The 27239-nt window shown below is 40.8% G+C and overlaps 1 protein-coding gene across 2 annotated transcripts in view; it reads left to right on the top strand.

Moving 5' to 3' along the window:
- The window catches only part of COL24A1 (collagen type XXIV alpha 1 chain), a 235788-nt gene that overhangs the window by 25559 nt on the left and 182990 nt on the right, over nt 1–27239 (top strand). For both annotated transcript variants that reach the window (XM_037906297.2, XM_043552998.1), the window contains exons 3-5: nt 656–1971; nt 15265–15318; nt 18679–18732. In XM_037906297.2, the coding sequence (XP_037762225.1) occupies nt 656–1971; nt 15265–15318; nt 18679–18732 (1424 nt within the window). The remainder of the gene's footprint in view (nt 1–655; nt 1972–15264; nt 15319–18678; nt 18733–27239) is intronic.

Consider the following 27239-nt stretch of genomic DNA (forward strand, 5'->3'; position numbering starts at 1 on the left):
CCCACTGTAGTACTGGGAATAAATTTACATTGACAGTTCTCAATCTCCATGTTATACAGCAGCAGGAGTTATGTCTCGGGTGAGTCCTTGGCAAAATGCCTGCAGTGGGGCCATTCTATCACAAAGCCAGGGGAGTGTAGGAGGCCAGAACCAAAGTGGAAGCAAGGGTACTCTCTGCCTCAATTCCTGTCAAATTTGGGAGTGGGACTTTTGTGGAGAGGGCAACTCCCCTCCCCCATAGGATGATATTGTGCGTGGGGTGGGGAGGGTGTCTCTATGAAGGAATCATCACATAGATTCCTCCCCTCATAGCACCTCCTGTGTGTGAACCAAGTGAGCAGACAAGCTGGGTCTTAGGTTTTAAAAGACAAGTTGGGGATTGTTTTTTTCATCAGTTTAGCTGACTTTAGTCAGGTTTCTGCTCTCCATTTATATCACTGACTGATGCATCTTCCTTTGGGATTTAGTGACCTAATAGTATACAGTACATTCATTCTGTGAAGTATAATTTTATTCAGATGCTGGTATTGATATTAGGGTGTGTGTGTGTGTGTGTGTGTGTGTCTACATGCTATATATGCATATATATCAATTTATGAACATATGAATGAAATAAAACAATAATACACCCCCCCCCTTTTTGTTTCTTTTGCAGGCATAGATGTTCTTCATCAGTTAGGCCTTGGTGGGAAAGACATACAACATCCATCAGCAGTGTCTACAATGCCCTTGTCATCTGTTCCGTTACCTCAGGGGGTTCGCTTAACAGCATCAGGCGTTGTTTTAACCAGAGATGCACACATTGAATCCCCTATCACTCAAGTCATACCATCAAGTCTAGGGAATCAGTTCACATTATTGATTGGGCTACACTCTTATAGAGTAAACAATGCTTTTCTTTTCAGTATTAGGGACAAAAACAGACTGCAGTTTGGTGTACAGTTGCTACCAAGGAAGGTAGTGGTATATACTGGAGGGAAGCAGTCTGTATATTTTGATTACAGTATTCATGATGAACAATGGCATTCATTTGCTATTGACATTAGAGACAAGACAGTCTCAATGTTTGCTGAGTGTGGAAAGAAATATTACAGCAGGGAAACACTTTCTAAAGTACAGATATTTGATTTGGATGGTTTGTTTACCTTAGGACGGATGAACTCTCAGTCTGTCAGTTTTGAAGGAGTAATATGTCAACTGGATATTATCCCCTCTGCACAAGCCTCTGCAAACTATTGTAAATACGTAAAACAGCAATGTCGCCAAGCTGAAACATACCGATCTTTGCCAGCACCTCCCGACACATCAGCTGGGGTGTCTGTAAACTTTCCAAGCAAACAGTTTGGTGACAACACCCAATCTGAACATAAATCATTTTACACACAGAAAGAAGCATTAAACCTTCCTATTAACAACACTGCACCAATCCATACCCTACCAGAATCCTTGGCGTTAAGAACTGTTACTCCATCAGAGCTTGCAAAATCTGAACCTCAGTCCACAACAATTAGACCTGAAGCAAGTGTCCAGGAAAACTTTAGTCTGTCAATTCATCAACAGGGCTTGAGCAAAAAGAGGAATGGCAGCAAAAAAACCCTGGGATCACCTCAAAATAGTTCAGATAATGCCACAGAAGATGCAGGTGGAAAAAGTGAGCCCCCCCTCATTTCTTCTGTAAAACAGAGTAAGATCAAAGATATGAAAACACAGGTAAAGGCCAAGCAGCTTTCAGATGAACCCCTGGAAATTCAGCAAATCTTAAACACAACACTATACAGGGCTACTGTAGACCTGTCTTTGGATAATCAGCTCAATCCATGGGAGGAAGGTGCATTTGATGCTGATGAGACTTATGATGCAGAAAATGGTTATGAAATTGATGTTGAAAGTTACAATTATGATTATGAAGATCTTAACAAAGTGTTTGAAATGGAGAATTCAAGAGGGCCGAAAGGGGAAACTGGACCTCCAGTAAGTTGTCTTTATTATAAACATTAATATACTATAGCAACACACATTGAACAGAAGGGTCTGAAATAAGCCCTGAAAAGTATGTCAAAACTGAGACAGAAACTTCCTAATGTACTGTATAAATGTATGGTTGCCATAAGATGTGCTGTCCAGAATGTAATTTTGGCATAAATGTATTTTTTTATACACTGACAGAGTACGAAGACACTCAGTTCTGGTAAAATGATAAACAAACCAGATATGTTGCCTTTTTTATTTGAAATGCAGCAAGATATTTATAATTGCACTAGATATAAATAGCTACTTAATAAAATTATAGGGTTAATGCATACAGTACATAAGTATTAAGACTAAAGCATGACAAGAATGGATAAAATGAACCAAAGAAAATAAATGAATTTATTATCAGAATGATATAAGATTCTCAGATGAGCAGCACTCTTAGGGTATGTCTACACTGCAGTTAGACACCTATGGCTGGCCCATGCCAGCTGACTTTGGCTAAGGGGCTGTTTAGTTGCAGTGTAGATGTTGGGCTCGGGCTGCAGCCTGAGCTCTGGATCCTCCCATCTTGCAGGATCCTGGATCCCAGGCTCCAGCCTGAGCCTGAGTGTCTGCACCACAGTTAAACAGCCCCTTAGTCCAAGTCCCGCGAGCCCAAGTCAGCTGGCATAGGCCAGCCACAGGGTTTTAATTGCAGTGTAAACATATGCTTAGAGGTTATAATCACATGATGTATCATGTTATCATGTTATAATCACATAATCACAAACCAGTTTATTCAGGTAGAAAATATTTGCATGAGACAGAGCACAAAATCTAAATCAGAAATGCCATTCCTGTGGGATCTGAATATAACCATATATTTAGAGCATTTTGATATTAATTAAAATTCTAATTATTGAGGCCACTCTGTAGCCCAAGCCTCTAGGGCAGGGGTTCCCAAACTTGGTTCACGACTTGTTCAGGATAAGCCCCTGGTGGGCCGCGAGATGCCTTGTTTACCTGAGTGTCCGCAGGTACAGCTGCTCACAGCTCCCATTGGCCGGGAATGGCAAACTGCAGCCACTGGCCTCCAGGCCTCTTTAATGCCTGGCCTCTTTAATGCCTCCAGGCATTAAAGATTAATCTTTAAAGATTATGTCATGTGATGAAACCTCCAGGAATATGTCCAACCAAAACTGACAGCTCTAGTAGGGCACCAGTAGTGTGTTAGAGGTACTGTGACTGGGAGGTAAGTTCTCTAGGTGCATCAACAGCTGGCCTTGTAGGCGCTAGCCCTGGTGGGTTCCAGTAACAACCTAGATACATGGCCAAGGGAAAGGTTATTTTACTAGTGCTAGTGGGAAAGGGAAAGGTTGCAAATATCCGTGGTACAGAAGCTTAAACAGTTACAGTTCAAAGTAAGCAATAGCGGTCGTTGATTGGGTGGGCCCCTGGGGGCAGTCCAGTTGAGAGTCAGGGCTCTTCATGCCTGGTGCTGGGATTGCCCTCTCCAGTCCAGTTTCTATACCAAGAAAATAGGGGCTTGCAGCTTTCCAAACCAGGCTCAGTTCGTGTCTCTTATTGAGGCCCCTCCGCACTGTCTCCACGCCCAGCTGCTGCTTCCCCTTCAGTCCACACAGACCTGCACCCTCTGTAATGTCCAGCACTCGCAGCCTGTTCCACATGCAGCTCTGCATCTGTTCCTGCCTCCAGTTTCTCTCCAACTCTCTGCTTGCCACGTGGTCACTGCCTCAGTTTCGCTGCCCCCTTGTTTCCATACCGCTGCCCTACACTACAGGCTGAGCCCAGCCACTACCTTACCTGGGCAGGAGAAAGGGAAGTGCTGTGGGGAGGGGGCTGATGGGAGTTGCAGTCCCTTGCTTTGCAGTTCCATCACAAAATGCATGTAATTAATTATCGTGATAAGCAACTTCAGAAATGTATGAAAATGCATGTTTGTATTTCTTTCATGTGAACTTAATTGTCGTCTTATTTTATATGTGTGATATCCAAACACCTTCCTAATATATGCAGATAGAAACTAATTTATGTGAGATTGCAGGCTGACTGTAGAATGTTTCCCAGCATGCTTAACTTGAATAATACGATAGCTGATTCTTATTTGAGTTTCTGGTTGAGGTCCAGAAACCATAGCATGGAGTAGATAATTCCACTTGTGCTCCTCTGTGTGTTTGTGGTTATTACTGGAAAGTTATTTGATATATGTCAGACAGCCTCTAATATGTTTGAATATGTCCATAAATTTAGTGTGTGTATTCTCTCTCAGCTCAGCAGACATCTTTTCAGAAAACTAGTCATCAGCAACTAAAAATCCTATCTAAGAGCCCAATTTCTACTTTAAACAAGATCCAGATGCTAAGGGCTAGAGAGACAATTGAGAAACGATGTGTTAAAAAACTAATTTAAAGATAATCCATGAGTGATCTTGCTTGCTTGCCCTGCATATGATGCCAGTCCTTCATTTTGTTGTTTTTGCCCTTTGTAACAATATTTCTATAGTTATATCATTAAGTCCTTGGCTGTCATCAAGATGTTGTTAATTGTTGTCTTTAAAGATGAGGACATTTTATAACCACCAATAGATTGTGTTGAATTGGAAAGGATAATGCAAAAATTGCATGAAAAGATTTCAGTCAGTCAGAAAAATCAAATCTGTTCTTTCACAAATAGCACTGAAATATTAATGGGACATATTATTATTTATTCTTGATACTACAATAGCACCTGGGGGCCTCAACCAGAATCAGGGCCCCCTTGTGCTTGGTGCTGTTCATACATGTAGTAGGAGACAGTCTTTGATTCAGGGGTCTTGCAATCTAAATAGACAAGACAGACAAAGGAAATGTTACTATTCCCGCTTTATAGAGGGAGACCTGGAAAATGCAGAAAAATTAAGGGTCTGATCTAGCAAAACATTTAGGCATGAGCTTAACTTAAGCATGTGAGTACTCCTATTGAAATAAATGAGACCACTTGCATGCTTAAAGTTAAATGTGCTTGGGAATGGATGACTTGATGATTACCTGTTCTGTTCATTCCCTCTGGGGCACCTGGCATTGGCTACTGTCAGAGGATGGGATGCTGGGCTGGATGGACCTTTGGTCTGACCCAGTGTGGCCAGCCTTACATTTTTATATTCTTTGTTGGGTCATAGATCCTAAGTATCTTACTCAAGGTAACCCAGAGGGAATCTGTGAAAGAGCCAGGAATTTAGCCTAGGTCTCCTGAGCTCCAGTCCAATGCCTTCACCACAAGACCTTCCTCCTGAAGGGATCATAGCCTTCTCTACAATAAGTTTTTGGAGGCATGCAGCCTGTAAATCCAGGGACTGCCACTCTGATTGGCCCCTATTCTATGGGGAATGTTCTTTGCTCCCTCTGTGAGTCTTGTACACCTCTGGAGGAGCCAGTGATAGTCTGGTTCTTATCTATTCAGTCACATCACTCCGTTTCCTCACTAAGTCTGCTCCCTTGAACAGTAATTCACCTCCAAACCAACACTTGAATAGATTCATGTAAGCCCAACCCCTAAAATCTCATCACTGGAAAACTGGAGGAAGCAGCAGCAAAGAACTTTCAAAGTTCCCTCACAGTAAGAAAATGCTGACGAGACATGGAAAAAAAATATTTTTTTCATTATGTCATGGCTGGTTTGAACCTTTTTTCAAGGATTCAACACAGAAATAATTTTTAATCTATTAGAGTTGACAAGCAATAACTCGCTTTTGTGGTTTTCAAACTCCTCAACTTTGCTTTAGCTTTATAATCATCCACCCTAACCGACTCTTGCCTAGTATAATTAGGGCCGCTGTATTCCATGATCCCACAGCTATGGAATTCACCCTTTGCTACCGAAATTTAAGCTTTCATTTATGGATAGCGTATGGTTAGGCACCCTTTTCTTTAGTATTTTTTATAAATCTCAATAAAATGCATAAGTGCTAGTGGGGTTTTTTTATGTATGATTGAAAAAATCCCCTTCCAAATATGGGTGAGTGCAGATTGGAGCACTATTGTCTTCCTGACTAAGAACTGTCTCATTCACCTCAGTGGGCTGTTGTATTGCAGTAACCCGTGTGGGCCTCAGTTATGGACCAGGACCCCATTGTGTTAGGTACTGTACAAACATAGAAGAAAAAGATGGTCCCTCCCCCAAAGAGGCTGTTGACTTGAAATATAAATATGACAATATAAGTAAATGTCATCATTTTTAACTGTTCCACTGCTGGTCATTTTAATGGAAACTGAGCTAATGTGCTTATTGCACAATTGTAAGTCACCTACCTTGACTTTCCAAATACCCCATGTCTTCATTTTCAAAAACCTCCATCCTCATCTCTTCCAGTTTATTGGAAATTTAGGGACAGAATACTATCAGCAGAATTTAATAACAAAATCAATAATGGAAGATGTACTGTAATTATGTATTATTTATTTTCATACTTAGTTAAACAAAGCCTAAATTTTTGAATTTCCCTGAAGATGTGACAATTTCCAGTTCATTGCACTGGCTTGTGTTAGAAACCAGGGGATTTTGCTGTAAAACTTGGATCTGGTACATGATGCCTTGCATACAGTCCTCTGATGTTAATGGTATCACTGTAGCAATCCTGGAAATTCTAGCCTGCCTAATTCACCATGGAAGAGATTTCCAGAACTGAAGGAGAAGGAGACCAGTCACACAATTGATTGGATACCCTCTCATTGTGGTTCGTGATGCACTTCCACGCAATTTGTAGGGAGAAGTGTTTGCCAATATTTTTGGCTGGAAATTTTGAAAATGAAGTGGCATAATAATAATTCTACATAATGCTGAAAGATTCTTTTATTTCAGGACTATACATTGCTTTATCAGCACTCAGGTGTTTTACAAGATTGGCTAGAAGGCAGAGTTGAAATCAAACATGAATATGAATTCAGGGATTTCGAGCAATCAAATTTTTTAATTGCTCCGCTCCAGCTCCACTCCGGCACCAATAGTGACAGCTCCAGCTCCGCTCCGACTCTGCTCCGCTCTCCGACTCAAATTAATTTTTAACTAAATAAAAAAGCGCATACTGTAATTTTGAAAAAAACATTATTTTTATTCAGACTTTTAAAACAATTTAAATTTCATCAACAATGATACAAACTGGAATCATTCATAATTCATTCTGTAAAAAATGATTGCAGCAATCAAGTTGTCTTTCATAGCCTGCCACAAATCATTTAAAATTAACTTTAAAGCCGAAAACAGTCGCTCTACACTAGCTTGAGTTGTTGGCATGCTCGAAGCAATTCTACAGGCAGCCTGAATGCAGTGTGGGTAGCTGTAAATGGCCTCAAAAACAGACCTAACTTTTAGCCTACCAGTAGACTCCATCATGTCTTCCCCAAATCTTCCCGAAACTTTCTCTCGAATAATGCTTCATTACAATTATGAATCGCAGAAACTCGCCGGCATCTTTCTTGTTTATCCAATTCCTTTTCAAAGGCATCATCTTCTGAAGAATTGGTGCTTGAATTATCTCCATTTCCCTGTGATGGTTGAAGACGTCTCAGGGATGGATGCTCGAACAAGTTCAGAGTGGAGACGGAAGTTTGAGAACAGTCTGCTATTTCTGAAGCATATGAACTTTCCGAAACCGCAAATTCGATTGTTGATGACTCCTTTTGTTGTGTTTCGTTTTCTTCAATCTCTTTCGCAGAGTTCAAATGTAGCAATAGATTTTGTTTATCTAGTCGTCGAGCAATATCAAGGAGCCCTTCCTTTGCCTTTGGTATTTCCCTTGAGGTAAGAAGAATCCGATACCATGGGTCAACATAAACTCCAGCAAGGAAATTAATATTGTCAAAAAGCTTCTCTTCACGTTTCTACATGGAGGATAGAATTCCTTTTGCAATTTGTCCACTATTTTCTTGCAAGAATTTTGACAGTTTTCGCCATTCCTTCATTAAAACTCCTGGGGTTACATCGACAGCTTGAAGATTCACGGTTGTTTGGTTTGGCTTGGCTTTGCCAAGAGGTCTCGCAGGTTCTTTACTTTGTCCCATTCAGCTTTTGTTAACTTGAATTCTCTTGTTCCAGCAGCAGCCACTTGTTCACAGTAAGATTGAAAAACGAAAAGCCGATCAATCATCGCAAATGTTGAACCCCAGCGAGTCACAGTATCCAGTGATTGAGTTACCCCATGTAGATCAAGCAGAACACTTCGAATACTTGGGGTTCGTAGTTTGACAACGACTTGTCGAATTTTTGCCAGAAATTTCTTCACATGTTCTTTGTTCAGTCCATCCAAGACTGCCAACTGAAGAGTGTGAATACCACACCTCATCAGTTGGACTTTTGAGCCGTCCTCATGAAGCCATGTTGGAAGTATGAGGCTAGGGTCATTAACCCATTGCACAGCAGCATCCATATTGAGTTCAATTTCATCCATTCCTTTAGTTTCTTCATCAGGCAAAATAGCTTCAGTTCTGTCCACCTCCCTGTTCTCAGAGGTAGAAATGGTTTCATTGTCCTCACTGAAATTTTTGATGGCACACGTCATGTTTGCTGCATTGTCAACGCAGATGCTCAGCACTTGCATTTCACTGATCCCAAATTTTTCTAAAATAGCTTTTACTTGACTTTTCATGTACAACAAATTGTGACGCCCTTCAGTGTCGATTATGTCCAAGGTTTTTACCACAGCTTTATCTTTTCCTTCTTCATAGTACTGAGCATTGATTGCAAGGAAATTTCTGTTTCCACATCCGCATCCATTTTCAGGTAGCACAATTTTTGCTCCAAAGCTTTCTTGAGCTCTTCGCAACCAGACTCAGCTGTGCTGACAACTAAATGATGAACCGCATCATGCCCTGTCGAACGCCAAGCTGCTGACCCATTTCACCTGCAATTTTTTGGAATCCTTTGTTCTTTAGCCTGAAGTTAGTGAGCAGTGTTGAACTCAAGCAAACCATTTCCATCAGCCCTTCACGGAAAGTATTGGCATCCATGGTGACTGTAACCTTTGAGGACTTCAAATATGAGTCAGGTTTTGTTTGCTCAATTTTGGGTTTCTTTTCAGATGAAGCTCCGCAAAAAATCTTTTCTCCAGGAGTTTTCAAAGACCCAGATGGACGTCGTTTAGCTGCGTCAGCTTTCTGTTTTGCCTCATCTTCCTGGTCCTTTTTTGTAACCAGAGCCACATAGTTTTCAGGATGGTTATGTTTTACATGCCACCAAAGGTCGAAACTTTTCACGGCACTTGCTTCACTTGTCTTGAAGCTACATGGTTTGAGCTCACCATTCACTTCCTTTTTCACCTTGCACATTGCTGATTTCTTCTTTGCTTTTCCCAAAAGCTCAAATTTGGGCTTTTCAAATTCAAAAGTAAAGATGTCGTTGAGATCCTTTTCCGTAAATCAGCTATCAGTCATGGGGGGCAGATTTGATTTTTTTGTTGAAGCCATGGCCAAATCTTCTTGTGCTGCTACCGCATCCATATGTTTCTTGTTATGATCTTCGAAAAGCAATGAACAAAAGCATTACATTTTTTAATAATGTAGCTGCTTGTGATATCTTAACCACTTAAGGTACTTCGAATTTATTTTGGATTTTCTGGACAAAAAAGGTCACATTTTCTTTTTACACAAAAATATTACTAAAGTATATTTTAATATTTTAACAGGTTTCTTGCAGTTTTAATGAAGTAAGAAGCATTTTAATATACAAAATTAATATAAATTTTTATTTATAAATTGCAAGTTAGTTTTTCTTATGAAATTTTGCAGTAAAAATATTCAAAATATTTTCCAAGTTTTTAATTAATATCTCAAAAATGCTTTAATATAGATATATCAGTGAAATTTGGTATGTGCCATAGCGTTAATACGTGCTATCGCTGTTCTACAACATTAATTGTTGGGAAATAACGAGGCTACATGTTACAAAGTTGAAAATAAACTTTAACGGGAAAGCAGATTCAAATTGCAAGCACAGTCCTTGTAGTAAAGAGAGCAAATTTTCAGAAATATGTTTTTGCTTCATCAGCCTGAATAGATTATACAAGATAGAGCAAATAACAGGTTCTATCTTGTATAATGTTTCCAGAAAAAAAAACTGGAGCAGTGGAGCAGTCAAGATTTTCTGTGAAAAATCTCCCAGCTCTGGGCAAAAACCTGCAGCTGCACTGCTCCGCGCTCCAGCTCCAGGCTCCGCTCCAAAGCCATGTATGAATTCATTCACTTCTTAATTCTTCATTAAAAGGAAATGGTAGTGACTGGTTCCAACACCTTATTAAGAGAGAGAATCCTATCATTACTCTGTGCATCAAACTTCCATTGAAGTCAGTAGAATTTCTGTGTGCTGAACTGCAACTGGACCAGCATCCAGGATCTGATGTTGCAAATGCCAGCTACTGAGTATAATACTTACCACTGTGGAACTACACCTGATATTAAGCACTATGGGTCTGGTTCTGCACTGTAGCACTCAATCACAAAACTTCCCATTGGGACCTATGTATCATAGTAAGACCCAGATCCTGCAAATGACTCTGCAGGTACACCTCTGTGTCCATGAGGAGCTGTACTGAAGTCTGGGGACTCATGAGGGTGCAGGAGTTTGCCCTCATGAAGTCATTGGGGCCCGAGTGTTTGCAGGATTGCCCCCTAATTATTTGTGATTTTTGTAGTATTCCTCAACCTCTGAAGGAAGCTTTCACTGTTTTTAGGTGCACAGTAAACTCAAGCATTAATTAGAAACATGCATGAGGAAAATATACAAGAATTACTGTTATTATACCATTCCTATTAAACCAATTTATTATTTTAAATTTGCATCTGTAGTACCATTTAGAAGATAATGTACAATTATTATGTTGTTTGATGTACCAAACAATGATTTGGTTCATCATATAAAATGTAATATGCTATGCAGTTGTTTAATGATTAATTACAGTTTACAATTATTGGAGGAAAGACTATTGAAACAAACCACCAATTTCCCTGGTTTGGGGACATATCAGATTGACTCTGGAATTATTGACTTAGTGACTTTTGTTGGTTGTGTAGAAGCTCTTCGGAGTCTTTGTGTAGCGTGACAAAGTTCCTCCTCTACCTTGGTGGGTCTTGCGCTTATTGGCGGATTTGCTCGCCTTGGAGCTTCACGGCAGCCCTCAGTTTGGCCGTTTTCGTGAACCCACAGTCCAGGTCAACTCCTCCTGTGTCTGACCTGGAGTTGGGAGGTTTGGGGGGAACCCGGACCCGCCCTCTACTCTGGGTTCCAGCCCAGGGCCCTGTGGAATGCAGCTGTCTAGAGTGCCTCCTGGAACAACTGTGTGACAGCTACAACTCCCTGGGCTACTTCCCCATGGCCTCCTCCCAACACCTTCTTTATCCTCACCATAGGACCTTCCTCCTGGTGTCTGATTATGGCTGTACTCCTCAGTCCTCCAACAGTCCACATTCTCACTCTCAGCTCTTAGCGCCTCTTGCTCCCAGCTCCTTACACACGCACCACAAACTGAAGTGAGCTCCTTTTTAAAACCCAGGTGCCTTGATTAGCCTGCCTTAATTGATTCTAGCAGCTTCTTGATTAGCTGCAGGGTGTTCTAATCAGCCTGTCTGTCTTAATTGTCTCCAGAAGGTTCCTGATTGTTCTGGAACCTTCCCTGTTACCTTACCCAGGGAAAAGGGACCTACTTAACCTGGGGCTAATATATCTGCCTTCTATTACTCTCCTGTAGCCATCTGGCCTGACCCTGTCACAGTAGGTATCTAGAACTAACTTTCTCGGTCAGTATAAAAACAGAAGAAATCAGTTGGTTTGAAGCTGTAACTATTGTAACTACTTCCACAGGCTGTAGAATTCTGTGCAGTGGTGTAACTTCTTGCAAATAATTGAAAAACAATGATCAGCAAACTCTCCAGTGGTCTCCACCAAATATACAATCAGTTAAGTAGTTGCTTTAGCTAAACAGGGGCATCAGTTTCCTAATACTGCTCTGCTGTCAATTTGAAGTAGCAGCAGTTCAATTAATTCAATTAAGGAGTGTTTCTATTAATAACTTAACCAACTGTTGGTGTAATAGGCTAGCAATGTTTGCCTGAAACACACTACCCTAGTAGCCAGTGATTATGTTGAGAAAGGTTTAAGTGGCGTCTGCTGACTCAAGTAGGCAGGTGGCTCATTATCCCACCTGGATGTAAGACAGGCAGTAGTAACTATTTAGAGAGAAGGTCGGTGCAGGGCAGAGGGTGTGTGAGCAGTTCTGAGGTAGGAACATTAGGGGGGAGGTTTATATTTACACATCGTTATAAAGATTCTGGCTACTTAGTGCAAGGTTCTAGGGATTGCTGGCAGTTGGTTTTGTCGTAAGGGTGGCATCAATAGACCAGATCTTTATGCCCTATGAAGAAAAATTCATTCTTTTTATATCATTCATTGTCCTTAGACCAATAAAAACAATTACTCATTAATTCATAAGTTGCCTAGTGCATAGCACATAGGTGCTATACAAAAGGCAAAATAAAATGAAAAAGAAATCTTAAAAAATTAGAAGCCAAACAGGCTGAAATACACATCCAGCTGCACCAAACAAATCTGGAACAAGGCTCACGTAGAGATGTAAATATGTATTAGTATTTTCATAAAGGGAAAATAGGGATTCCAGCTATCAAAACACTTTATTTTAAAGCAAATGTAATCAGTATCTGAAATAGGGTGTAGAAAGAGCTTCACATTACAATTAAAAAAGCAGTGTACCATAACTTCAAAATATTTTACTTGTCCACCTTTTATGAAGAAATGTAGTTGACTCTTTCCTTTATGTAGCCCCAGGATAACTTTCTGTGCATGGTGCATCTTCTAACTTCAGTGATTCAAAAAGGAAAGAATAGGAAACAGTTCCTCCAGATGTAACAAGATGCGGAAACTCCAGGCTTTTTTTAGTTATATTTTTGGAACTCTTCTTCAACAAGAATGCCAGGTCAAGCTCTGTGTGTCTGTCTGCTCTTTTTTTATTCTTGGAAGTGAAATGCACTCAAATGCCTTGTCTATGCTAGAGAAATTTGGCATGCTAACCAGTGCTTGTGTGATGGCTGCTATTTTGGCTGACTCATCAGGGAGTGAACTGGGAATTTAAAGAGCTAAAAATATGAGCTGCGACAGCATGAGCTATAGAGCCAAGGGCCTATAGCAGCCACTGTAACAGACTCACATCCTCCTCAGATCAGGCACAGAGGAGAACCTGTAACATACACTCACCAGTGGGTCATGGCTGGTCCCTGTAGCATGCCTGTAATGCACCATTTGTCCACACCTACAAATATTCCTAACAGTCCACAGGCAACCACATTAGCACTAAACTTGCTTTAGGCAAGGTTAAACACCCTGTTGACCTCCACCATGCCAACCCCTACCTGTACAATGCCAGGGTGTATGAAGGTTGCTATAATTGTAGTCCTGACTGCACACAGTTTTCTTTCTACTGTGTCACAGTGCACCACTCGCTACTTAAATGGCCTTCTTGGTCTACCCTCTTCACTTCGTGGGGGTTACATTTGCTGGAAACCTACTACCTGTACAATTAGCATTGTATAGGCCAAAGGGAAATAAGGGGGCTTGACCTCTTGTCCACCTATTCCTCTGTACTCCCAGAAAGCCCTTTGAGGTCTCCCTAAAGCCACTATCTGCATTCAATTGGTCTGTCATTGGCTGATAGTCAGTGTTGGCTTCTGTGCCAGTGAAGTTATCCTTCTATTTCAAAGGGAACTGATATTCATTTTTCCTAAGATTTAACATTTTTATTCTGGATTTTAATCATAATAAAATTATGCACCAAGGGCTCATAAAAGCCAGTGGGAAGTTATGTGGATAGTGCTATGCACATGCCATCTTTACATTTCCTGCACAGGTTGTTTATTGCCATCTCAGCCACAGTAGTAATCCGGGTGCTTTCCTTCATCTCTCCCCCCGATTTTAAATAATTTTGAACAGCGTCAAGCAGTACAGTCAGAGCTATTTAATGTATTTTACCCAGTGCACAAGCTGAGTAATTGGGTTGTGTGCAGAAGATCTTTGGGTGAGTTAGAGTCTTGGTGTAGGAGTGGTGATGGAATCCTTCCCTCAGGCCATTCCATGACTCATAGTGCAGAGCTAGGGCTTGGAGTAGCCTCTGTGGATTCACCCCCGACCCCAATTTCTCACCCTGCATACTGGGAAGTAGAGGCAGTGAGCCCTACCAGTGAAAAACTGTGTGACACATAGGGGCACTGCCTGCATGAAGTCCTAACATCTTGCCACTCACCTGCCTCAGCTGTGAAAGGGTATTGATTCTGCTACAGCCATGGCTCTCTTCACCTGCATGGGGATGGGAATTTGATTTGCTCTTAAAGGAGGAGGCCTGAATTCCACCCCATTACCATGCAACCTTACTGAAGTAAAAGTGATGGCATGCAGTGCGGCACAAGCCAGTGCAGAATTTGGCCAAGAGTTCTCACCATAATTTGAGCTCAGATGAAACACTGTCTTTGCTCTCAAAAGTTAACAGGTACAATGTAAAAGGAAAGAGATCATTTTTAGGGACAAAGCTGTTACCTAGCTCAAACTTGGTACTGTGCCTAATAGTGTTACAATTATTTATGATCAAATCTATTTGCAAAGGTTACATCAGCTCATAAAACAGAATATGAATTTATTTGATAAAAATCAAAAAGTTTTTTCTTTGAAAGCAGTTATATCGGTTCAAAAATATGAATGTAAAGAAACAAATAATGTGCTACCTATGATTCCTATGAAAAGTTCATAATTAGGAAGTCAAACAAGTCTTCAATCATGTCTGTTGTGTTTCTTTTTCTTCGTCTTTCTTTTCTATGGGTTATTATTATTACTTAGTTTCTTATATTGATTAACTGTCTGAATTGCCTCAAATGATACATATATTGTTTGCGATGTAAATGGTATGCCATGTTTTTAATTTAGTAAATTAACTGTTTTCTCTTTTTTTAAATACATTTTGTTTCCTTGTTTTTAGACTTTGAAATGGATTCTTCTTCCTGTAATAAAAATAAATTTATTTAAGTTATGCACTAAACTGGGAGTTACAAGCCTTATGCATAATATAATTTTGACCATAAGTCTCCAGTTGGGAGCCAGATTGGGAAAAAGCACATTGTATTTTCAGTTCTGAGCTTTTCTTTCAAAATGAGAAGATTTTGTAATCAGAAAATCAGTTGGGTGGCTGTAGGAGGGCTAGTCAGATTATGACCTGCAGCACAAAGACTGGTCTTTCTTACCTTAACTATCTGGTTTTTGTCCCTCCAGGGTCCCCCAGGTCCTCCAGGTTTACCTGGTCTATCAGGGAAGAGAGGTCCAAGGGTGAGTAAAAGGGCTATATTTTTCTATAGCTGTATACTGGATGCTGATAGTAAAACCAAACTTTGTATCATCATTTGATTGTAGAGTGTATTCATATACTAGTCAGCAAGGAAGCTGTTGCTCTTTAATCTCAGCATATAATGGGCTAAAACAAAATAAGACAAGACAGATAAAACAATGTGTATTTTACAATAAATACCTAGAGAAGGTATTTTTTACAATAAATACCTAGAGAATGTGTCCACAAACTGCTATTGAGTTTGCAATATAACTGTGATGCTGTTACCTGTAGCATTAATTTTTAGTTTTTCAGTGTAGTCATCTGTAGCTGAGACGGTTAGATTCATTTGCTTTTTGGAATGAAGGGGAGTGGGCTTCCCAGAATAGTGCATTCCACAGCTACAGACTGGAAAACAATGAAAGTGGAATTATCCACTGCTGGCTGGAAAGAAAATTGCTCTAAGAATCTGCTTTAGTTTCTTTGTTTACAGCAGCTCAATAAAAGCATGATTTCTGTGTCTGTAGCTTCTTCAAGTAACTTTTACCATAGCTAATACATCTTGCTATATTGCGTGCGTGTGTGTGTAACATGATAACAGTTTTCAAGTACATAAAAGGTTGTTACAACGAGGTGGGAGAAGAATTGTTCTTCTTAACCTCCGAAGATAGGACAAGAAGCAATGGGCTTAAATTGCAGCAAAGGAGGTTTAGGTTGGACATTAGGAAAAACTTCCTAACTATCAAGGTGGTTAAGCACTGGAATAAATTACCTAGGGAGGTTGTGGAATCTCCATCATTGGAGATTTTTATGAGCAGGTTAGACAAACACCTCTCAGTGATGGTCTAGATAATACTTAGTCCTGCAGGGGACTGGACTAGATGACCTCTTGAGGTTCCCTTCCAGTCCTATGATTCTATCTGCAGCTTTAGTGGGCGAGGGATGTTATATGCTAGGGCAATTCATTGAGGATAACTTCGCTCTTGATTCCTTAAAAAGAGAGAGCCCAAATAAACCACATGTTAAAAATGTAAAACTATCCTGTCACATGGCCAGTCAGAAAGTCCACCAGACTTGCTTGATTCCCTCTGATACCATTATGGTGGAGGTGGGAGGTAAGAGTCAGGATCCTTTATATCTCTTGAAGCTGTCTCTTTCAGATGCTTATTTCTTAACCTCTGATGGATGCAGTGCATTCTAGGGTGCAAAGCTCCACAGTGTGAAATTTGTGAATTGAAAGTGGAGTTGAACATGCAAAAAAGCATAATGGGAAGTGAGGAATCTTAAATTAGAGAGGGGTGGCTAGTGTCTGGAGACAGCCTAGATTGAGAAGGGCCAGTTTGATTTATTAGTAACTGTGATTTAAACAGAATTTTAAAAGCGTACTTAAATGTTGACACAAAGACTAGTCCAGGTGATGAGCTAAGGGCCAGGAAAACTTCATTTTTGAAAAGTCATTGTTGCGCTTTAGCTCTTACAGTCCTCACAAACATCAGAATACCACCAAGTGTTGATTGTTATTTTTTTACATTGAAAAGTGGGTCCCGGGCCTTACTTTTGTGTGCTAAGCTTGAAGCTGACGTGAGGCTTTTATGGGCAAGATATAACATGAACTTCCCAAAATAGAGGTTTTTATTAGAAAAGTATATGGGTAGTATATACATTATACACAGATGTGGTGTGACAGTCAGGTGGGTTATCTGAGCCTAGACCTACTGAAAACTTTGGCCTCCCAGTCAAAGAAAGCCCTTCATCACCCCTCCTGAACAGCCATGGATCCTGTCATATGACCTTCACCCAGGACTTTCTTCTGTCCTTTGAGTCATCTTTAGTCATACTGAGATGTGCCTTGAGCTGTTGAATAGAGGCACCTGGTATCTAAGGAACTCTCTTCTCGCAGTGGCCGCACTCAGCCATCAGCAGTCAGCTTTGTGCTGCTCCACTTGCTGCTCAGTTATTGTTATGTCAGTGACTCCTTCCCACTACTCCCAGCTGCATGAGGATGCTCCTGCCTCAGGCCCTCGTCTTCCCCAGGATTCCCATGCTTCGCTCCCTCAGCCCTTAATCGTGCCTTGGTCCGACGGTCTCAGTAGTGACACCTTAGTTAAGAGTGATACATTTCCCTCAGGAGCAGAGGCGGATTTACAGTAAAACACAAGGTGCCCTGGCATGGGGCCCCGCAATGACAGGAGGCCCCAGGGCCAGGCAACTGTGGGGGCAGAAGCTTGGTCCTGCCAGCTCCTGGGGCTCCTGCTGCAGGCTCTGCACCCACCAGCAGCCAAGCTCCCTCCTCCCCCGCCTCCTCCCCTGAGCCTGCCGTGTTCCAGCCCCTCCCTCCCAGTGCTTCCCCCGCCACCAAACTGCTGTTTGCCAGAGCTCAAGTTGCTCTGGGAGGGAGGGGGAGGAGCAGGGCCGCAGCACACTTGAGGGAGGAGGCGGAGAAGAGGAAGGGGCGGGCCCTTGGGGAAGGGGATGGAATCGGGGCAGGGTAGAGCAAAGGCGGGGCCCCATACTCCCCCTACACATCGTCCCTTCCCAGCTCCCTGCTGTGAGCCACTCAGGGCAGGGGGCTGGGGTAGGGCAGGGGGCTGGGAGCACCCCCACGAGATAAGAGAGAATGTTCTTTTTCTTGGCTGCATCCCAAGGAGGGGCCCCAAAAATGAACCTGAGCACAGGGCCCCACTAACTTTAAATCCACCACTGCTCAGGAGCTTGATTTTAACCCCTTTTAACTTTATTAGAAAAGTTCTTTTCTGTGTAAAATTTCTCAAGTGGGACCTCTGCACAGAGGAGACTTAAAAAATGAATTTTGGAGTGTATCAGCCAAGCTGAGTCTGAGCTAGGGCACGTCAAGGAAAAAAAAGTGAGTTTTCAGGATTTGAAACAAATTGTTTTTGCTGTTCACCTATATCTCCAGAATGTCTTGTTTGATACTGTTTTATCTAAGAGGTATGTTAATCCTCAGTGAGGTGGAATTCCTAGGCCAACTTTTATTGAGCAGAAATATAGGGATACCTCAGTAATGTGATGCTTAGGATTTCCATTTATCCCAAACTTTCTATGGCTGAAAAGTCATCGTCACAATGAGCTTGCTCTAATATATGTGTCCTGAATTACCTGGGAGCCCAGTGAAAAGTTAATGAATGAGACTGTCAAAGGAGTCTATGGGAGTTAGATGCTTAACTCCCATTTAATTTTAGAGGGAAATGGACACTGATTCCCTTAGGCTCCTTTGAAAATCCTAGCCAATGATTTTAGATGGAACAGTGATCCTTGAGGATGATTCTCTGCAATATTTCCACAAAATAATGAACATTGTTTGATGTACTTTTGAATAATCCCGCTCTTTCTCATTTTTATAGGGTGTTCCAGGGCCACATGGGAATCCAGGTTTGCCAGGGGTGCCTGGTCAAAAGGTGAGCGAACTTAATCACACTACCATAAGAATTATTTGAATGTCCGGATGTGTAACTTTTTGGAAGTCCTAGAGTTTGCTTCCAGTAATAGTAGTGATTAATTTTATTTGGTTTACAAATGGAGAGCACAGCTATAAACAGTTTTTAAGGAAATGTAACCAATAAAACTTAGACCAAGATCAAAAGGAAAATAGCCAGTTTCACAGGAGAAAATGATGCATGTGGAATGGTGACCTGGAAGCCTTTACTCATGTGAGTATTCCTTGCTTTCCAAAGGATTTTGATTGAAGTCAATCCAACTACTTGGATGAGTCAGAATTATTCAAGTGAGGCATTTGCAGGATTGGACATTTAATCCCTGTGGTAACCTTTTGCTTTGGTCAAAAAAAAAAAAAATAGGCCAAGTCCCTCTCCATAAATACTTCTATTTGCTGTCAAGATTTCACCTGTTTGATGGCATTTAATTACTCCAACTTTCAGAGTGTGTTGATTAAATGATAGACTAAGAACTATGGAACCTAGATTTGATATTGCAAATTTAAGAAAAAATATTCTGCTATAAGCTCCGTTAAAAACTTTCAAACCTGGGTTACAAAGGCCACTTAAATACCGCCAGGCAGATTTGTGCAGTTGCAAAAGCCTTCAACTCATATTTAGTTATAACGGTTTGATAGATACGTTAGGAAAAAACAACATGATGATTTGTTTTAGTGTGATTCCTTATGGCAGGAATCTGACCTGTAGTGACAGGTGTTAAAAACTGCTCTAGGCCATGAAAATATATCAAATAAAGCTTGTGATGTTTGACATTGTAAAACAAAGTGGCTTTGTGTTTGCTATGTGCCCTTTTGTTAGTATCTAATTTTATTACAACAATTAAACAGTGATTTCTGTAATTTGCTTTTACAATAATTATGCAAACTGTGGAATAGAGAAGTGTAGCCACTATTACTTGAAATAACTGTAGCCAGCTACTCATAGGATTTATTTCATAATATATATTTCCTTTCATTGGGTCATACCAAGATTCTTAGAGTTTATCTACTCTGTAGTTGAGTTCATGATTTTAAAAAATGAAGTAATTCATAAAAATTAATGTATTTTCTAGGCTTAGCTATGAACGCTACATTTTCTTGTTGGGCACAATTTATTATTGTTAATACTGTATCATTATTTTATGCAGAGGGAGCTAGAGCTCCACACAGCTTCTGTTTTCCTGTAAAATTACTGTCTCAATGCAAATTTGTATTACAATATTTTAATTAAATAGAAGTAAACCAGATCCTCACCAAGTGTAAACTGGAGAAGCTCCACTGAGGTCAATTGACCAATGCTGATTTACACTAGCTGAGATTGAAGACGCTTGGGTTTAATCATAGAACACACAAGATCAAATGTAATAATTTTCTGGTAGTAACATCATAATGGGTTTTATTCTCCCCTCAAGGTACGTGTGTATTTCCTATCTACGTTGAAGAGTTACACATGTGCTTCAAGAGTGGAATTTAATACATTTACAGCTTCCTAGATTGTCACTGATGACTTTAAACTGAAGGTCAGGTTCTGTCCCTGTGTGTGTGCCAGCAGTTTCCATTGACATGTATATAGTTTAGGGTTCTTAGCATGTAACCTTAGATACTTGACCTAGAGGTATAGGGTTGGCATGTGGTCTAAAATCACCAAAGCATGCATAAGTTTTTAGCAATTTTCCTAGCTATCATAAAAAAGAACTATTTCAAGAAAACTGAGTGTATGGATTTTGGCATTGGTATAGCTGCATTGTAATGCTAAATAGATTAAATACTTATATATTTTATTTTACCTTCACAAGATGGTTTATAGTTCCTTGCTCCTGCTTCACAACTGAAAACCATGTATAAAGATGACTGCTTGTTTCTAAGTTAAAATGACAAAGAATTGCATATGTTTTATTGGGGAAATGGCATTGGGCAAGGTATCAAAGGGAACATATTTTAACTAGCTAAGAACCAGCTGCAGCTTTATTACAAATAACTTTTTTAGTTCAGTCTGTGTGAATTTTAAAAGGGAAGCAGGACACTGCTCTCTTGGCAATGGGGTAAGCAAGAGGAGGATCACGCCCAACATGTATCATTTCAAATAATAGTTATCAACTTACACTTGTTCCTGTTCACTCCATCACCCAAACTTATCACCTGATTAGTACCTACTGAAGTCAAGGGGAGTCTTTCCACTGACTTGAAAAGGCAGAGAGTGAACACGACTTGCACTTGGGTCTCCATGCCAAAAGAAGCAAATATGGGGCTAGAAAAGGAGGGTGGAAAGATAATGGTGTGAAGAGATTTGATGGGAAAGAGAAATCAATGATGGTAAACATAAGTAAAGGGAGAAAGGCTGGTCCCCCAGTCCTGCAATTCATTGTGCACTGTCAGACTGCTGCACCTGTGCACAGCCATGCTGAGGGAATGGATCTCTGCAGGGAGGGGAGCAGTTTGCCAACATGCAACAAAGTGCAGAATTGGGGCCAAAATCAGAAAGTTTAATGTATTGAAAAGAGAGGGGGGAAAACCCTGAAAGTTCTTAAAGGAATTAAAATATTTATTATAAAAAAGGCATGGATAATTTAATGGTAGTTTTTAGAAAAATCAAATGTCCGCAGTTCTGGCTGGGGAGGAATTAGTAGTGCCCAGCTCCTTTTGAATGCCCTGAATCCTTTTCATTTTGGTTTTGAAAAGTTGGCAGGTATGTCAAACAGTGGGGTTTTTTAAAAATAGTTGTCTCATTGCATATAATCTGGCTATATGACAGAAAATCTATAGCCATCCTTCACCCTAAGTAAAGAGCTTTGTCTGAGACTACAGTTTAATGTCAAGATCCAGTCTGTGGCTGCATTTGACAGGAACTTAAACGTGCTGCTGGTATCTGTCATGTCATTTCTATCTTTGGGCCAGACTCTTGTGTTTAGAGAATTGACATTGTTCACCCACATGCCGCTCCATATACCACTGTTTATTGACATAACACACCAATCCTTTCTATACTTTAATGGCTACAGTGAAGTAGGAAATTAAATGAATAGGAGATGTTGAGCCAGTTTACTGAGGAAGAAAATAGAAATATGTATACAAGCGATGATTGTACAGAGGCGTAGCTATCACACAAGGCAGTAATTATATGTGGTTCTTTTTTGTTTTCATAAAGTTTGTTGCATGGACAATGAATTCATTTAGCTGTAATAGATTCTGTGGTGATGATATAAAGGTAAAATGCAGTGAATCATTGGATTCACCACTGCACTGCACCTTGTGTAGTCAGTTAAACCTGTGCAAAATGGGCATAAAGTGAGTGGAGGAATCTGATTTGAAGCATTTTATTCCCGCTTTGCATGAGAGTAAATAATTACACAAAGTGCAGGGCAGCACAGACTCAGGACTATGATTTCTAATGCCGTAGGTCCAGATCACCCTGTCCTGTGAAGAAACCTGCCCAGATGGGTTTAAGGGAGGGTTTGGACTCTGTGAGGTTTACGTGGTGGGAAGGGTTAGGAGGCTGCAGATTTTAGAGGCTGCAGTCCCTCTGAACCCTATACATTTGTGGGATATATTGTGGAATGGTCTCCCCCTCCCACACAGAGGCAGGAAACATCTTGGATGGATCTCCCTTCCCACCAGGCATCATGGCTCCTCAGAGCCTACCTTTATTTATATGTTAACTAATGTATTGTTTTCTTCTGTCTTAAAGCTGTTAAAAATTAGAAGAGCAAAGTTCTATTTGATAATTTTCTGGGCTTCACAACTTTGTTTTTTATGGGTTTGTAGTAAGAAAATAATGAAATAGAAGGGGTATGTGATTTGTCTGACAAGAGGAATTCCTGAGAGCTACCAACACAAGACTAATTGCAAAATAATTGTCATGAATTATTTTTAGAAGAACTAAATTGTTTACCGCAGGAATATCTATCTTCTGTTTGACACTGGCAAGTTTCCATCTCTGCTTGCAATATGGCCTTTCTGTTGTGCCACGCAAGCTTTGCTGTCATTAGAGAGATGCTAATCTTTATCACAGTTAAAGCACTATTCTGCAATAACCCTTGGAAGGTAAGTACTGTGTATAGAGTCTGTCTCATCTTCAGTTTGGAAGACCTGACATGCTTATCAACACAAGTCAAGCATTCTCTGAGCAGTCATAACAAAGCAATACTTGGAAAAGATTTTAAAGAGAAAATAGGCCAGATCCTCAGGTGCAGTGCAGCTGGTTTCTGTCTCATCATGGGTGGACTTTGGCTGTAAGCCCAGTCTGAACAATTGAGGGAGGAGTGCCACACAGCAAGGGGGAGTCTTCACTGCTATGTGGGACTTTTATGCCGTACTCCCTCCTTCCTGCTAACATAGCGGGGGAGAGTGGGCATAGGCAGGATATCTCTGTGCCACAACAGTTACAGGCTGTGTTTTCTGCTTTTTGTGACTGTTACAGGCCAGTGTAAGTCACAACCTACCCTGAGGCTTAAATCCTGTTCTCTTGAAGCTCTAAGTGCATGGCAGCATTAACACTTGGAAGCCTAATTGTTTTAGAATTAGGATTCTCTCTCTCTCTCTCTCTCTCTCTCTCTCGCACACGCACTCAGACTGGGCACTTTTTGCAATTATCAGATGTAAGTTCATTTTTCCAGAACTTGATAGCTGAACAGTGGCTTGGCTGGTTTTCTCCATCAGAGAAGTATTTATTTTGGACAGTTTTGTGTTAGTAGATGCAAAGTGATGCCAGTGCTACAGGGCAAGAGCTTCTTGAAGAAGAGGTGTCCTTTGCAGTTGTTAATATAAACCCCACCTTGACTGGGACTTGTGCTGACATAAGGGTCTGCCAATTTGTAAATGGGCACAATGCCTAACAGATGGGCATGAGTGTAGGCTACACACACACACGCGCGCGTATGACTCGGTGGCTGAGGGCAGAATTCTCTGCTGGGAATGCCTGAACAGCTGTCCATACTGATTTTAGTTACTTATACATAAAGGGCATGTGCCATCTTTAATCCAACTCTGATCTGGGCTAGCTTTAACCGTAAAAAATAATTTCCTTGGCTATAGTAAAGACATTCTTGGCAAGGCTGAACTAAGCTGAGTATGGAGCAATCCATTATTATATGGTTTTCAGCTTCAAGGCCAAAGGTTACGTCTGTGGTCTGTACAGTTTTGATATGACGAGGTCAATGGAATTTAACCATATGTACTGTGTGCAGCATTTAGTATAACTCAATAGTGGTTCTTGATCCACCCGCTGGAGGTTGTGGGTCCCCAGCATTGGTGAGTCTGCCAGTAGCAGAGAGCACTGCAGTGCCAGCCACTCAGAACCCCTGCTCTGTTGGAGGACTGAAGCTAGACTGCACAAACTAAAACAGTGGTCAGGGCAGGGCTAGCCAGGAGATCTGCTGGGTCAGTACTTCTCCCAGGGACCGCTGTTACTGAGGCTTCTATGAAATTCACAACTCCAGGAGAAGTCAATCAGAGTTTCCGGTCATTCTGGAAAATTGGGTCTGAAGTGTGTCAGAGACATTGCTCTTTGTCCAATTGATAATATATGACGCTTGCCAGCAATGCTGATGTTTTTCACAAAATGTTTTGGGGACATCAAAAACATTCATATAAAGAGAGTTTTCAAATGGTTGAGGGAGTTGATGGGAAAGTGACTCACATTATAGGACATAACTGGGATTTTCATAAGATATGAGTGTTAGATAAAAGAAAGCTCAGATACATAGGGGCCCAACTGTTTCAGCCCAGGGGATGTCTCTGTGATTCAGCTGAAGAGTTTCAGTTAAACATCTGACTAAATCAGGTTGAGTTGAGAAGAACTGAACATTAAGTGAGGTCACATTCAAGGTTAAATGGCCAAAGAGTCAATGTACATAAGTTATTGTCTTGGTGATGGAGGTGAGGAAGGCTGTGGAAAAGGAGAGATCAGCCTGGAAGAACTCCCTTCCCCTTGTGGAAACCACTTTTGCATGTAGAGGGCATGACTTGGTTATGTCATTCAAGTTAGCAGGGCCTGATACTATTTACCTCAGAGTACTGAAGGAATTAGCTGAAGAAATCTCGGAGCCACTGGCAATAATATGTGCAAACTTCTGAATGACAGGACAGGTCCTGGAAGTCTGCAGAAGGGCTAATGTAGTGCCCATCTTTAAAAAGGGGGGGGGGGGGGAAAGCTGGGGAACTATAGACCAGTCAGCCTGACCTTGATACCTGGGAAGCTATTAGAGCAGTGTATAAAACGTTCAATTTGCAAATACCTGGAGGATGAAGGGATAATCACTAAAAGCAGCATGGATTTATTAAGAACAAATCATGCCAAACCAGATTGATTTCCTTCTTTGACAGGGTAGCTGGTTTGGTGGATAGCAGGAATGTGGTGGATATAATATACCTGGACTTCAACAAAGCTTTTGACACCGTCCCACATGACATTCTGATAAGTAAGATGGAGAAATGCGGGCTCGACAGAACTACCATTAAAAGGATACATAATTGGTTAAACAACTGCAAACAAAGAGTAACTATTAATGGAATGATGTCAGATTGGAGAGAGGTCTTAAGTGGGGTTTCACAGGGATGTGTTCTGGGTCCAGTGTTGTTTAACATCTTTGTTAATGACCAGGATATAGGAATAGAGAACAAACTGATCAAATTTGCAAATGATACAAAGTTAGGCAGGGTTGCCAACACTTTGGAGGATCGAGCTAAAATTCAGAGGGATCTTGATAAATTGGAGAACTGGGCTACTGACAACAAAATGAAATTCAACAAAGACAAATGTAAGGTGCTACACTTAAGGAAGAAAAACTAAATGCACAGACACAGAATGGGGGAAAACTGGCTTGGCAGCAGCACTTCTGAGAAGGATTTGGGAGTTGTGGTGGATCACAGCCTCAAAATGAGTCAGCAATGCGATGCTGTTGCAAAAGCAAATGCAAGTTTAGGTGGCATTAACAGAGGCATAGCATGCAAGTTACAAGAGGTGATATTTCTACTTGGCGTTGTTTAGGCCTCAGCTGGAGTACTGTGTCAAATTTTGGTCACCAATGTATAGAAAGGATGTAGAGAAACTAGAAAGAATCCAGAGGCGAGCAACAAAGATGATCAAAGGGATGGAATGCGAGCCATATGAGCAAAGGCTGAAAGAACTGAGTATGTTTAGTTTGGAAGAGAGGAGATTAAGGGGGGATATGATAGCAGTCTTCAGACACTTGAAAGGTTGCCACAAAAAAGATGGAGAAAAGTTGTTCTCTCTTGCCACAGCAGGCAGGACAAGAGGCAATGGCTTCAAATTACAGCATAGCAGATTTAGATTAATTCTGAGGAAAAACTTCCTAACTGTAAGAACAGTAGGACAATGGAACAGATGCCTTGGGAGGTCGTGGAAGCTCCTTCACTGGAGATTTTTAAAAGGAGGCTGTATAGCCATCTGCCTTGGCTGGTTTAGACACAACAAATCCTGCATCTTGGCCAGGGGTCCCATCTAACACTATGATTCTATGACTTCTAGTCAGGAATGACTTATATCCTGCCCAGTAAAAAACTGAACCCAGGACTGTTGGATTTCTCTCTCACACTTTCTCCATCCTTCAGGGCTCTGTGCTATTTTTTGGAAATATTGGATGTGTGAAAAAAGATGGCAGAGGCTACTATTTCTGATAACATATAGAGAAGACATGGAATCTTGAAGGACTGGTGGATTACTTTCAATTGACAATAACTTTCTTCTTTTAAACTCAGGCTAGAAAACTGTTAAGTTAGTGTGCTATCTATTGTAAGCCTGGTCAATGGGAATGCTTCAGTTGCTTCTTTTAAAGAATTAATGCAAGCAGTTTACTATTTCTGAGCGTTAATTTATTACCCGGGAACCAAAAGCAGTTGCCTTCAAAAAGTTGTGAGAAGCACGCACGCTTCTCAGACTCTCATGGCAATAAAAACAGGTAGTGACACTTGAATGAGAGGGGAAAGTAAAGTGTAGCACGTTGCAGAACTTAATTATGTGGGAACACAAGCTATGAAATATGGCATATGAAACATAACCATCTGCTTTCCTTATGCGAGACAACATTTTCCTATTGCCAGAATATGTGAAAGGCCAAATATATATTTATGCAATTTATTTCCCCAATAAAATGTCCTCTGCCTGCCACCTGAACATCACATTTCCCCTTTAAAAATATCTACATTGTTTGTAAGGAATGTAACTCCAAAACCTTGCATTTTTGAAGCAACAAATGGGCAACTTAACACTAGCCTTAAGGGAAAATTATTTCCATCATGGGGTAATTCTAGTTAGTTTTATGACAAGTTTTGTTTTGGGAGGGAATATGCAGTGAATGAAAAATTGCAACCAACTGACTACATCTCAACAGCAGCTTTCAAGGGCACTAGAGTAAAGGATAGGAACAAAACAGAACTGAATAGAAATGACATCACAACTCTGTTGGTGTTCATGTTTGATATAGTTTGATACATCAGGCTTGCATAAATCAGCAA

The sequence above is a fragment of the Chelonia mydas genome, chromosome 8 (genome assembly GCF_015237465.2).
Source record: "Chelonia mydas isolate rCheMyd1 chromosome 8, rCheMyd1.pri.v2, whole genome shotgun sequence".
Taxonomy (NCBI): Eukaryota; Metazoa; Chordata; order Testudines; family Cheloniidae; genus Chelonia; species Chelonia mydas.